This window comes from Paecilomyces variotii, assembly GCF_004022145.1.
Source record: "Paecilomyces variotii strain CBS 101075 chromosome Unknown C8Q69scaffold_11, whole genome shotgun sequence".
Taxonomy (NCBI): Eukaryota; Fungi; Ascomycota; class Eurotiomycetes; order Eurotiales; family Thermoascaceae; genus Paecilomyces; species Paecilomyces variotii.
Window position 1 is genome coordinate 284,617 of NW_021167150.1, and position 14,856 is coordinate 299,472.

General features: G+C 51.4%; 5 protein-coding genes across 5 annotated transcripts; 4 read left to right on the forward strand and 1 right to left on the reverse strand.

Moving 5' to 3' along the window:
* C8Q69DRAFT_74494 (nucleotide-diphospho-sugar transferase) lies at nucleotides 1-1,790 on the forward strand. The gene is made up of 4 exons (XM_028633985.1): nucleotides 1-647; nucleotides 720-875; nucleotides 940-1,299; nucleotides 1,361-1,790. The coding sequence occupies exons 1-4, from the start codon at nucleotides 369-371 to the stop codon at nucleotides 1,625-1,627; spliced, it is 1,062 nt and encodes a 353-aa protein (XP_028482533.1). The 5' UTR covers nucleotides 1-368; the 3' UTR covers nucleotides 1,628-1,790.
* Nucleotides 1,791-3,522: 1,732 nt separating this feature from the next.
* C8Q69DRAFT_509475 (hypothetical protein) lies at nucleotides 3,523-4,277 on the forward strand (the record flags this gene model as incomplete). Its single annotated transcript, XM_028633095.1, has 2 exons — nucleotides 3,523-3,865; nucleotides 3,964-4,277. The coding sequence occupies 2 exons, from the start codon at nucleotides 3,523-3,525 to the stop codon at nucleotides 4,275-4,277; spliced, it is 657 nt and encodes a 218-aa protein (XP_028482534.1).
* A 601-nt stretch (nucleotides 4,278-4,878) lies between these two features.
* On the reverse strand, nucleotides 4,879-6,159 carry C8Q69DRAFT_74467 (imidazoleglycerol-phosphate dehydratase). Its single transcript, XM_028633984.1, has 2 exons — nucleotides 5,402-6,159; nucleotides 4,879-5,324 (listed from the first exon to the last, which is right to left on the reverse strand). The coding sequence occupies exons 1-2, from the start codon at nucleotides 5,718-5,720 to the stop codon at nucleotides 4,909-4,911; spliced, it is 735 nt and encodes a 244-aa protein (XP_028482535.1). The 5' UTR covers nucleotides 5,721-6,159; the 3' UTR covers nucleotides 4,879-4,908.
* Nucleotides 6,134-7,278, forward strand: C8Q69DRAFT_74500 (hypothetical protein). The gene is made up of 2 exons (XM_028633986.1): nucleotides 6,134-6,381; nucleotides 6,572-7,278. The coding sequence occupies exons 1-2, from the start codon at nucleotides 6,289-6,291 to the stop codon at nucleotides 6,950-6,952; spliced, it is 474 nt and encodes a 157-aa protein (XP_028482536.1). The 5' UTR covers nucleotides 6,134-6,288; the 3' UTR covers nucleotides 6,953-7,278.
* Nucleotides 7,279-9,157: 1,879 nt separating this feature from the next.
* Nucleotides 9,158-13,761, forward strand: C8Q69DRAFT_74464 (hypothetical protein). The gene has a single exon (XM_028633983.1). The coding sequence runs from the start codon at nucleotides 9,651-9,653 to the stop codon at nucleotides 13,623-13,625; it is 3,975 nt and encodes a 1,324-aa protein (XP_028482537.1). The 5' UTR covers nucleotides 9,158-9,650; the 3' UTR covers nucleotides 13,626-13,761.
* The last annotated feature ends 1,095 nt before the right edge of the window (nucleotides 13,762-14,856 follow it).

Genomic DNA, 14,856 nt, shown 5'->3' on the forward strand with positions numbered 1-14,856 from the left:
CACTCCTTTTTCAGAAACCCTTATCTCTATCTTACCCCAGGTCACGTACCCTGGTGACTGTCTTCCTCATACCCTGTCTGTGGAATTCAGTCTTTCTCAATTCAGCTACTGTCCTTTCCCTCTGGCCATCACATGCCCCTGGGCCTCCGTCGATAGCAGCTTGTTGCAGCCCGCAGTAGGGCTCCAGCATCGTCAACTCCTGTGCCCTGGAAAAAAGGACCAGTTGAGACCTCTCTCCTTCAATCACCAAACGAACCTTGCGACGACCATTTTACGACCATAGACTCGTGCTTTCTATCCCGTTTAATACTCTTCAACAATTTCACATAGAACAAAAGAACCACGTTGTGTGGATACCATCGATCACAATGCGGCGCGGTGTTGTCATCTTCATCTTGGTCAACGTCCTGATCATCACGTTCCTAGTCCGGAGCGTCTTCACGCTCTTGAGCTTGTTGGTGGAGGATGCGGCCGCAGATGCCATTCACCGTTCGGATATCCCGTCGCCCAACTCGAGTCTGATCGAGACCCGGCCCCAGATCATCCCCAAGATCATTCATCAGACATACAAGAACGAGAGCATTCCATTGCATTGGCAGGAAGCGCAGCAGAGCTGCATTGACCTGCATCCTGACTATGAATACATTGTACGTGGCTCTGCAGATGATGTGACGGACGCAATGCTTGTGGGAAGACACATGCTAACAAATGCCCTATAGCTTTGGACGAACGAAAAGGCTCGCGATTTCATCGCTGCTGAGTATCCCTGGTTCTTGGACACCTTCGATGGCTACGAGTACCCCATTCAGCGCGCAGACTCGATCAGATATTTCGTTCTGGCGCACTATGGTGGAACCTACATCGATCTGGATGATGTGAGTATTTGGACATGATCATACGCGAAGGCGCGCGCAAGAGAATCTAACAGATTATACTTAGGGCTGCAACCGCCGTCTGGATCCCCTCCTGGCCTACCCGGCCTGGGTTCGTCGCACCGCTCCTACAGGTATCTCGAACGACGCTATGGGTTCCGTTCCTCAGCACCCTTTCTTCCTGCGCGTGATTGAGACCCTGCAGGCCTACGACCGGAGCTGGCTGCTTCCGTACATCACCGTCATGTACTCGACTGGTCCGTTGTTCCTGTCGGTCATCTGGAAGCAGTACATGGGCGACAAGCCCAGCGAGTCGGGTCGGGTCCGTATCCTGATGCAGGACGAGTACAACCGTCACTCCTGGAGCTTCTTCACCCACCACAAGGGTAACAGCTGGCACGGAAAGGACGCGAGATTGATCTTCTGGGTGAGTTTGCGGTTCTCTTCGAATGAATTGCCTTGTACGGACTTACTAACGCTTTTTCCAGATGGGTGGACACTGGATGCTCCTGACCGTCCTCGGATTCGTCCTCGCTGGTGTTGTCGGCTTCGCCGTCTGGTGGGCATATGGCCGTCTGCTGCTGCTCGGTGCCCAGTACCGTTACCGCTACCGCAAGATCCCAGGCGCCGCCACGGTCTCGCGGTCCAAGTCTCCGCTGCGCATGCCCAACTTCCTGCGCCGAGTCAGCGCCAACAAGGATGAGGAGTGCGGCGTCATCGAAACCACGTACGAACTTTACAGCAGACGCGATTAAGCGCGCGCGCTCTGAGTTTTTGTTTTACATCATGTTTTGCGTCTCTTGGGAACGGCGATTGCCTTGATATTCAGTCATCGAGCGGATCAAGTGTGATTTATCATCTACGTCGGTAACTATTGGATGTGTTTGGCGCTGCGTGTTGTTTGAGGTTCCTGTTGAGATTCCGGGAGGACGTCTTCTTATCTCTTCCGATGCGCTCAAGGAAGCGGGACTGTTTGTGTATACTGTTTTGGTGACATGACCCCTCTTAACTACGTTTTTAGTTTGCATGCGAGGTGATCCGCAGGGCAGCGCACCCGCAGCATATCAGGCTTCTTGTCTTGATGGTCTTTTCTATATTTTGTGACAGATACTTTTTTCGATTCTTGTGTGTGGTTTGCTGGTTATTTCTTTTTAAAACAGCTATAGACTTACCTTCGCTCATCAAGGCCGATAACAAGCTGCCTAGCCCTAGCGGGCAACAAATAAATAAGTGGATTTCATTACATCTGAAGCAATACAGTAAAAGACGTGAGGAGAACAGGATTCTCTTGAATTATGCTATAGCAAGGTTTTTTTTTATTCCCTTGCCGCATTTTGTCAAAAAAGTAATCATCAAAATTGCAGATCGAAATCTCTCCAGAAAGTGCCACATGTCTACTTGTCGAGAAGCAAGTACCTACCTAACTAACTAATAAGCCCTAGACCCGAAAAGAAAACGAACAGCGAAAAGTCCAAACTCATTGTTTAGGTTCGATCCGCTCTCCGTTCCTGAGAAACAACTCTGGATACAATACGGGGTAGACCAATAACCCCCTGCAGTAGACTAGTTTGTCCGAACATTTCAGCTTGCATCCGAGGTCAAACAAGCTCAGAAGATAGTTAGTTAATGCTAGTAGTAACTTACTGACAAGAAACGCAGTGACGATCTCTCCTACTGGCCCGGGAGGGGGGGATGGCAAATCCTTCAGATGTTTCAGACGGACGTTTCAGACTGCGAGAAACGATAGACCAATGACGATGTGACTGTGCCTTGCGTGAAAGATGGTCTAAAACATAACGGATAGGTTTGGTTTTGAGGGGTAGACAGGGCAGGATACTGATTGGATTTGTCTTTTCACTCTGCTAGAGGTTTGGTGTATGCCATATGCAGGACTCGCCTCCTTCGAAGAGAGTAGGAACTCTCCATTATTATCTAGCTTTACCGCTACTATGCAGAATCACTGATAGGATACGATACGATAGGATGCTATATGCTAACTAGATAAGTTAAAGTACTGCATTTCACAACCATTTATCCATTCATTCATTCATTCATTCATTCATATTGGATATTCCCACCCACCACCCCCTTGATACTTACATGTGAATCAATGCAAGACCAACAAACCACCACCTAGACTACATAGCATAGTTTGATCCGGCGGGGTGAACCGTCATATGTGACTAGTATCGTGTCTTGGTCGGATGGAGCCCGTGAAGAATTCAGGTCAGTCAGTCAGTTTATGTAGTTTAAAAGGTGGTCCGGTCCATTCCCTGCGCCTCTGGGAGTCATTCCTCGTCCAACTGCGTCATTGTTTCTGGGGATATCTTTAGGGGATTTAAAGTCGTTCTTTTTCTTTTTTTCCTTCTTGGCTCTCGAGGTAGCTGAGAGTTTTAAGCTCCTTTTGAAGTTTCATCGGTGTTGAATCATATTACACTCGTTGCTTGGCTGTGCCATACATAGAGACAGATTCTGGATATACAGTACCCACGCGGTTCGATTAGATATCACCAGCGTGTTATTCTCTCTTTGTTTGGAATATAACAAAGAAACGAGGAAAGAAAAAGGACATCGTCATCTTCATCTTCAGCATCTTCTTCTTCAACCCTCAACGCAAAACCAAAGTACTTCTCAATACATACCACCAACCATGCGCTCAACCACCCTCACCATCCTATCGCTCACATTCCTCCTCACCTCCGCCAACCCCATCCCCATTCCTGCAGCAGCAGCTCTAATCGAACGCTCCACCAGCGCCATAACCACCTCCCAAATCGAAGCTATCGCCCCGAAATCCGCATCATGCGATAACGCCCCCGCGGCAGGGGAGTGCGCTACGGCCGCGCAGGCAGCGACACATATCGCCAACTCGTTCAAGACATACAAGGTGACGTCGGCGGCGGAACAAGCGGCGGTGATCAGTCTGATGGCGTTTGAAAGTGATGATTTTAAGTATAATAAGAATCATTTCCCGGGGGTGGCGGGGCAGGGGAGTGAGTATACCACTTTTTTTTTACTGTTTACTTTCCCATTTCATATATATATATATATATATCCAAACCAAAATGACTAACAATAATATAATAAACAGCCCGCAACATGCAATCCCCCACCTACAACAGCAAATACGCCTCATCACTCCCAGATCTCAAAACCAAACTTTCCTCCGTGACCAACAACCCAGCCGGACTCCTCGACCTGCTCCTCGCTAATGAAGACTACGACTTCGGCTCCGGCGCCTGGTTCCTCACGACGCAGTGTGAGGATTCCGTGCGCAAACAGCTCCAGACTGGTTCCGAGAGTGGTTGGGAGGCGTATATCTCGCAGTGTGTGGGCACTACTGTCACGGATGATAGGAAGGCGTATTGGCAGAGGGCTGTGGAGGCTTTGGGTGTTAGTTTGTGATTGAGTCTCACTGTCTGTCTGTCCTTGCTTTTGTCTTTCCTTTGAAGGGATGGGATATGTGGATGGATGATCGTGGGGTCGATTCGTGAATGAAAACGGGAACAAATTCATATTGTTTTTTCTCTTCTTCCCATGGGCTGGACCTGGGGATGTTGCATTTGGCTTGCTTGCTTGTTTGCATTTGATGGGTTGTTTGAGTGAGTGGATAGGAAGGGAAGGGACATGGTGTGGATATGAAATCTTCAATTGTACATATTAGGGAAACTTGAGAAATTCGATGAATAGAGTTCTATTCTAAGTTGAGATTGACGCTGCTCAGTTTTATCTTTCAGAATACCGTCGACGTAGTGATATCAAGAGTGATGGATTTATTTCTAGTCAAGCATGACAAAAGAAAGACAGTACGCAGTACTTGCTGGGTAGTCTATATTTTGCTGTTATGTATGTACATACAATACGTGGACCTGGTAAATAGATGTCGCAGACATTGGAACTGTAATGAAACCTCTGCTTCTTTTCTGGTCGACGACCTCGGTGAAAACCAAATTGCTGGGAATTTTCTATATATATAAGCATGACGAACTGAGCATAAATCGGAAATCGCGTAATCGTTCTGACTAAATTAACCAGCTCACAATACTCCCTTCGTGCTCACCACGTCGCCCGCACCGACTTCTCCAGCGGCTCTCCGGGTACATGCGGTCCTGATAGCAACCGCCAGCGCCTTGAAGGCGCTCTCAGCCCGGTGGTGGTCATTCTCTCCGTACAAGCAGCCCACGTGAAGAGTAACACCGGCTGCCTGAGCAAAGCTCTCGAGACCGTGCGTGATCATCTCCGTGCTCAGAGCGCCAATCTTCTCGCGGCGGAAGCCCAGGTTGATCACGGCGTAGGGTCGATTCGACAGGTCGATGACGGCCCACGAGAGGGCCTCGTCCAGGGGAGCATCACCGCGGCCGAAACGAGCAAGGGAAGTACGCGCACCAAGAGCCTTGGTGAAAGCGGTACCAAGAGCGAGGAAGGTGTCTTCGGTGGTGTGGTGGTCATCAACTTTGCAACGAGGAAATAAGTTAGTTACCTGCCATACTATTTCGCAACGCTGGATGACCTCGAGAGAAAGAACATACTGTACAGATCACCCTTGGCCCGGATGGCCAAACTCCATCCCGAATGTTTGGCCAGCGCATGCAGCATGTGGTCTAGGAAGCCAATGCCCGTGCTGACCGTGATCTGCTGGCTGGAAGTGAACTGCGTAGCATGGCCGGCATCTTTAGGCGGGACAATTCCGCGCTTTGCAGCCGCGGCTTCTTCAGGATCAGATGGAGCTGGGAAATGGGACGTCTCCTCGTAGGGCAGAAGAACACCTCCATCGAGAGAGAGCGAGACCTGGATCTTGGTCTCGTTGGTCCAGCGGGAGATGGAGACGGTGCGGCGGGGCTGCGCCATGGTGTCTGAGTATCTTTCCTTTTTTTGTTTTCTTGCTCCGTCTGACAGGCTGTCGCGTCACGATTTGGACAGAAAATCGCACAGGAGAGCTTCTCAGCCTGTCAATGGATCTTGTCGCGATAGCGGTTGGAGTCGAATCCGATCAAAAATCGCGGGGAGAAGGCGGCGTGGCAACTGGACCAATCATACCGCTGGTAATCCGTTTCTGCCGCTACGACGGACGGAGTTTGCGGTTGATCCGGACGAGGGAAACTTGACGACAGTCTTCCATCCATCGAGATAGCGATAATACCATTTTCCTTGCTCGCCTGTCTTATCGAATGTTCATCGTGATCATCGCCGTTCTGTCATCCTTTCGCCTGCATTCACCGGATCCGCTAGGCAGACGATCACCCGGAGCTGGTGGTCGCATGCGGTGCCAACTTTCCTCGCAGCATTGATTGGAGATATCCCTCGGAGATAGAAAGCTCAACCTGAAATTGAGATTCCGATCTACCGATTGACGCCTTATTGTTCAATTGCGGAAGTTGGATCAGGGACAGCACAAATACTAGACGTCACTCCAACTATGCCACCTCCCTCGAACCAGCGCGCGGACATTGAACCGCCAGAAGAGGTGACGACACAAGCTGTGACAGGATTCGCGACAGGTGCTCTGCGTGTATGCTCTATCCGTTGCTCCGCATGCTGATTGTATACCGTATTTGTCTCTGGTGCCGTTTATCCATTGTTGCGGTTAACGCCGGAATAAGCCTCCGGGTAGTTATCCACGAGGCTGGTTGAGCCATCAATGGACTTCTCTCTGGCAGTCTCATGATGGTCCTGTCGCTGACAATATTCGTTCTGTCTAGTTCGGGTCCCTCTCTATCATCGCGCACATGATCCTCTCCCTTCCGCATCCCTTCAACTTCGCCGGACCAACTCCTCCTCCTACTCCGCATTCCAAGGGCCCTCAGCCCGGCCCCAGACCGACATCCCCCTTCTCCTCATCATTTCTCAAATCAAGACTCTTCTACAGACCCCTGGAGGGTTTCTCGGAATGGCTGTCCCCGACGTCCCAGGTGTACCGTGGACTGACGCCCCAGTTCAAGGTATTCCTACAGATTGCCGTGATGACCCTGGGAGGATGCATCTGGGCTGAGAAGAGAGTGTCGGAGTACTTGGAGGTGATGAGGAAAATCAAAAGAGCAGAACGGGCAGAGGCGCAGCGCGCGCAAACGAGTAGAGGTTGATGCAGACATACTCAAGAGCTGGGGAGCAATCGAGCGGATCCTTGGATAATGAGTGAACATGCTGTTTGTTTGTATGTACTTGTACGTCTTTTCTTGTAGGAACTCCAGAAATCAGAAGCATGTCTTCATGGCACTCCCCAGATTGAACTCGAGCTGGGTAGTCCCTGGTGAGCAGCAGTGACTGCCGTCTGGGTCCTGACAGACCAAAGTGCAGAAGATCATCCGTCCCAAGGACCGTGAAGTGGACTTTCTCGTCGATTACCTCGCATCTGCCTTGCATCTATAATTGGAATCTTGGATTGATCGAGAGTTCGACGACAGAGCGCGGCAGCCGTCATCTTCGACTCCATCGGGGGCGGCTCTCCACAAAACGCGACGAGAAGCTTGTCGGCCAGATTCTAGAAGGCATGAAGAAACGAGCACTGTTGGTTTCAGGGCAAGACATGTGGGTAATTTAGCCAGTGGAGCTGCTTCAAGACTCCTTTCACCAGCGACGGGAGCGGCCTTAGCGAGATCAAAAAGAGTCCAAGTGGCTTGACACAAATCTCGATACTTGGGCCAAGTTTAGCCACTGCTCAAAAGGCCATTCAACGTCGTGGAAGAACCTCACAGAGGCGTCAGCAGCGGCTGGCGGCTGATGAATGTTCAATAATGCTGTACTGTAAGCAGCAGGATCATGCCATTGAGCTAGTTGCAACCAGTCTGGAATCATACGATGGCAAGGCCAGACTATCAAGGCAGCTCCGGGTCTCAAGATCGTCCAGGCGAGTTGGCGTCCTTTTGGTCGACGCTCTAGTGATTCGGAGGATCAACCGGAGAGCCGGCATCCACGGTCCATGACCCGTGCCGCAGTTTAGCCACAGGAGCTATTTGCGACCGGCTCGTGGGCTGGTAAGGGGATACATGTAGAAGAAAAAAGAAACAGAATCCAATTCAGATCAGATCAGATCAGAATGATACCGAAACAAGAGAAGGAAAAGGCTCACTGGCTCCCGCATCAAGAGGATGGCACTCTGAATCCAGACTGCATCGGCTCTGATTACCCTGTTGCTGTAATCGACGATAGCTGCCAATCCTGGAAGCTGGACGAACGAATCCGGTCCGATCGGGTTCCACCAGTTTAGCTGATAATACTAGAGGCAGCGTAGTGCTAGTTCACAATTATTTATTTGCCCAGAAGGCTGTGCGATCCCCGAGTCTGGTTGGGGAGAAAGTTGTCAGCTCTGTGGGTGACGACAGCCGGAAACGCACACTGAATTATGGTATTCTTCTTCTGTCGATCAATAATAATGCACATCAAATCAGGAGGCGTAAAGAAGTGCAGCCCTACCTCCAGATGGCGCATTAGTCTATTTGTTGACTCCATGATGCAAGTCCAGGAGATACAGACCAACGTAAAGGGCCCCTGGGCCTGGGGCCTGTGGAGGGCGAGAAGCGATAGCTAGTTAGTTATCGATAGAGGATAATTATGGTAATTCCAGCAACAGCTAGACACCAATTGTTGGCGCACGGCCTGGACGCGAAACCGTGAAGCGCAATAATAATAATTGATTATTCTTAGTTAGTGTAAGTGCAGAGAGAAGCAGACAGAAGAGAAGTCAATTCTCTTCCGGCTTCCATCCATCCCCAAAGCGAACAGCACAAGGACGGGAACGCACTGCATTCGGCCTTTTTTCCACTTCTCTCGTTTCTCCGCTGCTCACATTCATTCATTCATTATTATCTACCATAATTATTCTCCATTCTCTTCTCTTCCCTTCCTGTCCGTAGCCTTGCTGGATCGAAGCTCAGGCCTGGAAACTCCCCGTTTGCGTCCTCCATCACTGACATCATCCCCCACACGGCCGGGCTGTGCCTTCAACCAAACTTCCTCCCGTTCTTCTTTCTGAGCCGCGATCCAACCACGGTTGTTCCCCTGGACGAAGCCAAAAAAAAAAAGAGAAATTCTGAACTGGAGTACTGCTACTACTACTATAACCTTGTCCGTCCTGGGGTTCCTGGGGTTCCTGGAAGTTCCTGAACTTTTGAAGTAATCCGGAAGAAGGAAACTCGGCTGGCTCTTCTGTCTCGCTCCTTTTTCTCAGACCCAGTCAGTCCGCTTTCGTTTTTGTTAACTCTTTTTATTTGTCCTGTCCATTGCTCGCAATATATCTCCCCGCGGGTGGTTTTCTTCTCGTGCTATCTACGTCTACTGCGTGTTGCGTCAAACCACCATCAACTAGGCCGCACATCGTCTGCAGATAAGGACCCAGCTGGACAGGGACATTGTAAACCAAGCCACACCCACCAAGAACAAGACGAGACAGGAATCTCGTCCATTGGGTCCAGCTCGCTGCTGCTGCGACTACTACTGCTGCTGCTGCTGCTCCGGCTGCTTCTCATGGCGCCATAACAGAACTGTATGTGCTATGCCTAACACTATCGTGTCCACCTGCCTTCTCGTCCTCTCATCCTCCCACGGTTCTTATCTCGAGCCTTGCCCCATACCCCCCCTCTCCCCGGTGCATGAAACCGTCTGTCTGCTCATCCAATTGAGCTGCTGTCTGTCGTCGGTCCACGAAATGGTGCTGAGATAACCCCCGTCCAGGAAGACGACATCCAGGTCGTTCACGATCATCGTTTCCCCTCAGTCTCCGTCCTTTGTCTCCTCCACTCGTTCACCAGCTGTTCGCCCCGGACATCGTGGGCCAGTTTCGTCATGGCGGAGGGGTACAACAAGAAGGAACGGAGAAAGAGTTTCAGTGTGCTCAGTTCTTCGTTATCGAACACCGTCAACTCCCACGATCGGTCGTCGTCCGATGGTCTGTCGATGCTGCAGAAGAAACGCCGCAATTCCAGCTTTTTCAGCCGCAACCCGAGCCCCGTCAGAGCACCCAGTCCGCTGGCATGTCGGCGCCCGGATACCGCCGACTCAGAGGGCGTCGCCAGTGCGACTTCCATTCCCATCACGGCCCCGGAGGCCTTGAAGCTGCGGCGGAAATCCTTACAGAGGAACAAGCGCGCATCCGTCTTCGGCTCGTTGCGCTCCCTTCACTCACAGGAAGATGACGACAAATCAGTGCTCGGACGCTCCAAGCCGTCATCCGAAGACAATGACGACTCGTCAAGGAGGACCCTGGGGACCATGGTGCTGCATCACGGAGAGGTCCAGACGACGGGGGGCATGTGGAGGAAGAAGAACCAATATCTGGTCCTGACGGATACGCATTTGGTACGACTCAAGAACCAAAATAAGGCGGCCGAGATGTTCCCATCGATTCCGTCGTCCCATAGTCGCCCCACCGCCGTCAATCGCCAGTCGGTCGCCTCGATCCATTCCCTGCAGGAGGTGCAGATGTCCCAGATCGATTCCGCCGCGAGCGTTTCCCTGAACACCATCGTAGCAGTCTATCGCTTGGATGACAGTCGACCGTCAGTCTTCACCGCGGAAGTCGCCTATATCGATGAGCGAACCCATAAACCGGCAATCATGCAGATGCAAATGGCAGACCCCGAAGAGCTCAACCTGTGGCTGATGGGCGTCCGGTCCGCCGCGGAAACCGCCCGATCGGTTGATCCGTTTCCTTTTGACAAAAGATCAGTCGAGTATGTCGTGCGGATGCTGCAGCAGGAGCGGGACTACGATCCGGAGCAGTTTCATATGTTCCGCGCGATACAGCGGTCATCGAGCAAGTCGGTCGGGAGGGCATCATCCGACGACCTCTCCAAGTTGTCCTCTACGATGTGCTATGTAGCAATCGGGATGCACAAGATCCACCTGATCCCACTGCAAAAGATCACCAGCCGTGCCTCTATTGTGTCGCTGAATGATATGGAGCTGGGAACCTCGTTTGGACTGATGACTTTGGCTGGACTCTCGATGCAAGGCGGAGACGACAGCTTCTCTTTATCTTTCCGTGTCCCGCTTCGAAGCTCAAACACACTGTTCCTGGCCTCTGTGCACTTGGGTGACATTGCTCTATGGATACGGCAGATCGCCGAGTTCCTACGTCCGCTGTGGCTGAGACAGCCATTCGATTTCCTGGTTCCGCGCGAGCTGGACAACATTGATGCTTTCACGCCAGTGGAGGTCAACGAAGATTACGGTTGTTTTGATCGAACATTGATTGCATATTCCGCCAGTTATGATATTGATACATCCAACATCCGATACACGGTCGATCACGACTGTGAGGATGCCCCGTGTTTTCGACTGCTACCCCCGGCTTCTGCGAGAAACCCCAACTACTCCGCCTTGGAGCTCCTAGCGGTGATGCGAGCCCTGCGATACAACGAGTCCTTCCGGTCGATATCGTTCAGCGAGATCAAGCTTGACGTGCTGCAAAAAGTGCGCGACATCTATGGGTTCGACAGAGATGCGCAGCTGACGCGAGCCGGAACGCTCATCAAGATCCCAGGACAGGAAGGCTTGTCGCTGCTGTCGCAGGAGATTCGTGCCTTGGCACTGAAGAGCAAGTTTCTAAGACGGCTGGACTTTTCGTACTGCCTAAGTCGACCGTCCGCGCTGGACCCCGGAGTCCGCGATACCGGCTGCGGCATCCCGGAGGCGATCTTTCCCATCTGCAGACGCCAGCTGACCAACGTCGACTGGGTCGTACTGAATGGCATCAAACTCGGCGACTCGGATCTCGATTATCTGGTGGATGCTGCATCCGAGAAAGCGAGTCACTTCCGGGCTCTGGAGGTTAGCAACTGTGGGCTGTCAGTTCACGATCTCGACCTCGTCCTCTCGACCATCACCGCGCAGGAACAAACGCTGGAAGCTATCAGCATCGCCGGCGTACAGGGTCGCCTGAGCCCGGAGCTCTTTCAGCCACAGATTGGCTATTTCGCTCATATCCGGAAAATCGATCTGTCTCGCATATCCAGAACTTCTGGACCAGAACCGCTGATTGCCCCGGAAACCTTGCTGAACTGGAGGCTTGAAGAGCTCTCTCTGAGCCAGACAGCGGTTAACGAACAGACCGTCGATTCCATTGCCGCCTACTTAGCAAGCGATCAATCTCGACATCTGCGGGAGCTTCGGCTTGATCAATGTGGCCTAACGGCGACGGACGTCGCAGTTTTCCTGCAGTCAATGTCAAATCCGGGTGGAAAACCACGCAACCTACATTTACACGTCAATGAGAACAGGATCGACAGCGGGTGCTCGTTCCTCTTCAACACGATAGCCAGGAATCAGACACCCACCCACCTCTCGATGAGGATGATCGACTTCAAAAAGGAAGAGCATTTCGCAGAGCTGGTGGAGGCCTTGAGGAAGAACACCAGTCTCAAATATTTGGATATTTCCAAGGCATCCTTGCCTTATGATGCCGGTCCCGAGACTTGCAAGGCTCTGCAGCTGATGTTCGAGGACAATCAGACATTGGAGGAACTCGATATCAGCGGAGAATATGCGCATCTAGATGTAGCTAGGTTTGGTATCGGCCTCAACCTCGCATTGACGGGTCTGAAGAAGAACAAGTCTCTGAAGGTGCTGCGAGTGGAACACCAGAAACTCGGTCTACAGGGCGCAAACACCTTGGCATCTGTCTTGGAAGAGAACACCTCACTCCGCGAAATCTACTGCGAAAATAACGACATCCATCTACAGTCATTCACCGTACTTGTCAATGGCTTAGCGCGCAACAAGACTCTGCTGAATATCCCAACCATGGACCGAGACAGGACCTTATCGCTTGAGAGGGTCCGCCGGGAGATTGAGAGCGTCAATCGCGACTCTAGTCGCACACATTCCTTAACAAACAGCTCGCTCCGGCGTTCTCTGCATGCTGCCATGAGTGTCGGCCATCACGCGTCTGGGGTCAACAAGCTATCCAAGCAGAAGCACCATGAACCCTTTGTTTCACAGCCCCCGTCATCATCCTCGTCACACGCTAGCACCTCTCATCATATGATCGGCCACGACGTTCAAGCCGTGCTGGACTCCCTTAACCAGAAGTGGGATGCAGAAGTCGAACGTTTACGTCGGTATTTATTCCGGAACTATAATCTTGCCAATGGCTTGGATACTCCAGATACCGACGATGCGGCTAGTGATGTTCGCCCTACCACAGCAGCGAGCCTGGGGACAATGCTGCAGCAGATGAAGTTGGAGCTGACCGTGTCCGCAACTGAGCTTGCGCAAAACTCTCAGCCTGCGGCGCAACCGACGCTCAAAGTGGAGACAGTAGACCTGGAAGACAAGGATACCGAAAGCTCAGACAGTATTCAAACATCGCCATTATCAACCATTCCAGAGTTCAAATCCAACGTCTTCTCAGCTGAGGCAGGACAGAAATCCAACCATCGCCGTCCCCTGTCAGCAACATCAAGCACGTCTCCCCCCTCTCCCATAACGCCTTCGAAAGATTATGCGCCTTCTTCGTTCGGATCTCCTCGACTGGCACTTCCTCTTCCCGCCATTGCACCCTCTGCAAGCGTGTCGAGTAGCATCCGCAGTACGCGCAGCTCCAGCACCGTGTCCACCAACACTGGGGTGGGGGTCAGTAGCCGAAGTAACTACGGACTAGCTACTTCATCACTGAGGGGCTTCCTCAGTGGACGTGGCATGAAACCAGACAGCAGGAAGCTGGAGAGGGTCAAGGACGGCCAAGGGGGTCATGTCTACATCACTGGCGACCAACCGCCGCAGCTTGACTGGTCGCTGCCAAAGTTGGACGGCTTCTGATCCTCGCAGCCGCATCTATAGAGCCCGGGACTTTACGGCATGAAAGCCGGCTATGCAGGAGTGTTAAGCGTTCGGTACCGTGTACCGGTTAGGTCCTTGAACAAGCAATCGAGTCATGATATGACAATGAATTAACGACCAGGAAATGAGAGCATTGTCTCTTTGGATAAGGATCAGGAGGAGGCGCGTATTAGGAATCCGCTAGACGGATTGTTGATCATATCGAAGCTTCAGGATTGCCGGCGTCCTGACCGTGCTGATGAGTGGCACGTTATGATTACAAGACTCTTACAGCAATCTCCTTTTGGAGTCTGCCAGCCGCCGACCTACGTTTTCTTCTATCATTCGGTTCTCATCAGAGACTCACCATTCAGTCTCGGTGCCCATTCGCTTTGTTTTCTTGTGTATGGCCTACCGTATACATATTTCTTGTCTCTTTGTGTTTCTGGAGAACAGCGATTGTCCTCCTTGTCACGATGGCTTGACCGTCTCAAGAGTCCTACTTTTTTCCTTGAGTCGCCCCTGACGGCGTTTCATTTTCTTTTTCTAATAGCGGGACTCCTTCCCACACAGTCATCGGAGTTTATGTTTCTCTTTCGGCGCACGTGGGTTTTCTATCTGTCCAAGGGCGGCTAATTACGGCTTCGAGCGGGGATATCCACAATGGGTTTCGAGTAATACCCGACTTCACTGCTTCTGTCTCGTTTACATCTTGCATATGTCCGGCGACTCCGCATCTCTTTGCTCATTTGTTTCTTCTCAATCCTGGAACGCGTCCACAGCAAAATTCCCGGGGAATGGATGCACACTGCATCTGCCTGGCATCAACATCATCTGCATCAGGGGCGGAGGCTTATCTAAACGAAACAGCATAACTAATAGACCTTTTTTTGACGGGAGGTTATTTCCTGCAAATTTTTGTTCTCTCCTTCTACGCCACTCCTCACCCTGGAGCACAGGCTACACATATTCTCCTTAATCCAGAAGACCTAATTCGTGGAGAATCAACAGGAAAAAAAAGGGATGGCGTGCATATCTCGTTTGCGTACCATGTACATAGTCACTTTTGTTTGCGCAAACCGGGTACAAGTGTAAATAGCTTCAAGTGCGTGTATCTCCTTCCGGAGAGCGACTGTTCCGATGCTACGGCATATATTATCCGGTCAGGCGTGTTGTATATAAGACAAGGCACGTATAATCTATTACGTTCATTCCGGGGTTTCCTTCCCTC

Excerpts from the sequence above, each read along its gene's own strand:
- C8Q69DRAFT_74494 (XM_028633985.1), top strand. The coding sequence starts at position 369 with ATGCGGCGCGGTGTTGTCATCTTCATCTTGGTCAACGTCCTGATCATC. Across the intron at positions 876-939 it reads CCTACATCGATCTGGATGAT|GGCTGCAACCGCCGTCTGGA; the intron begins GTGAGTATTTGG and ends GATTATACTTAG. Across the intron at positions 1,300-1,360 it reads ACGCGAGATTGATCTTCTGG|ATGGGTGGACACTGGATGCT; the intron begins GTGAGTTTGCGG and ends CGCTTTTTCCAG.
- C8Q69DRAFT_74500 (XM_028633986.1), top strand. The coding sequence starts at position 6,289 with ATGCCACCTCCCTCGAACCAGCGCGCGGACATTGAACCGCCAGAAGAG. Across the intron at positions 6,382-6,571 it reads TCGCGACAGGTGCTCTGCGT|TTCGGGTCCCTCTCTATCAT; the intron begins GTATGCTCTATC and ends CGTTCTGTCTAG.
- C8Q69DRAFT_74464 (XM_028633983.1), top strand. The coding sequence starts at position 9,651 with ATGGCGGAGGGGTACAACAAGAAGGAACGGAGAAAGAGTTTCAGTGTG.
- C8Q69DRAFT_74467 (XM_028633984.1), bottom strand. The coding sequence starts at position 5,720 with ATGGCGCAGCCCCGCCGCACCGTCTCCATCTCCCGCTGGACCAACGAG. Across the intron at positions 5,325-5,401 it reads GGCCAAGGGTGATCTGTACA|TTGATGACCACCACACCACC; the intron begins GTATGTTCTTTC and ends CTCGTTGCAAAG.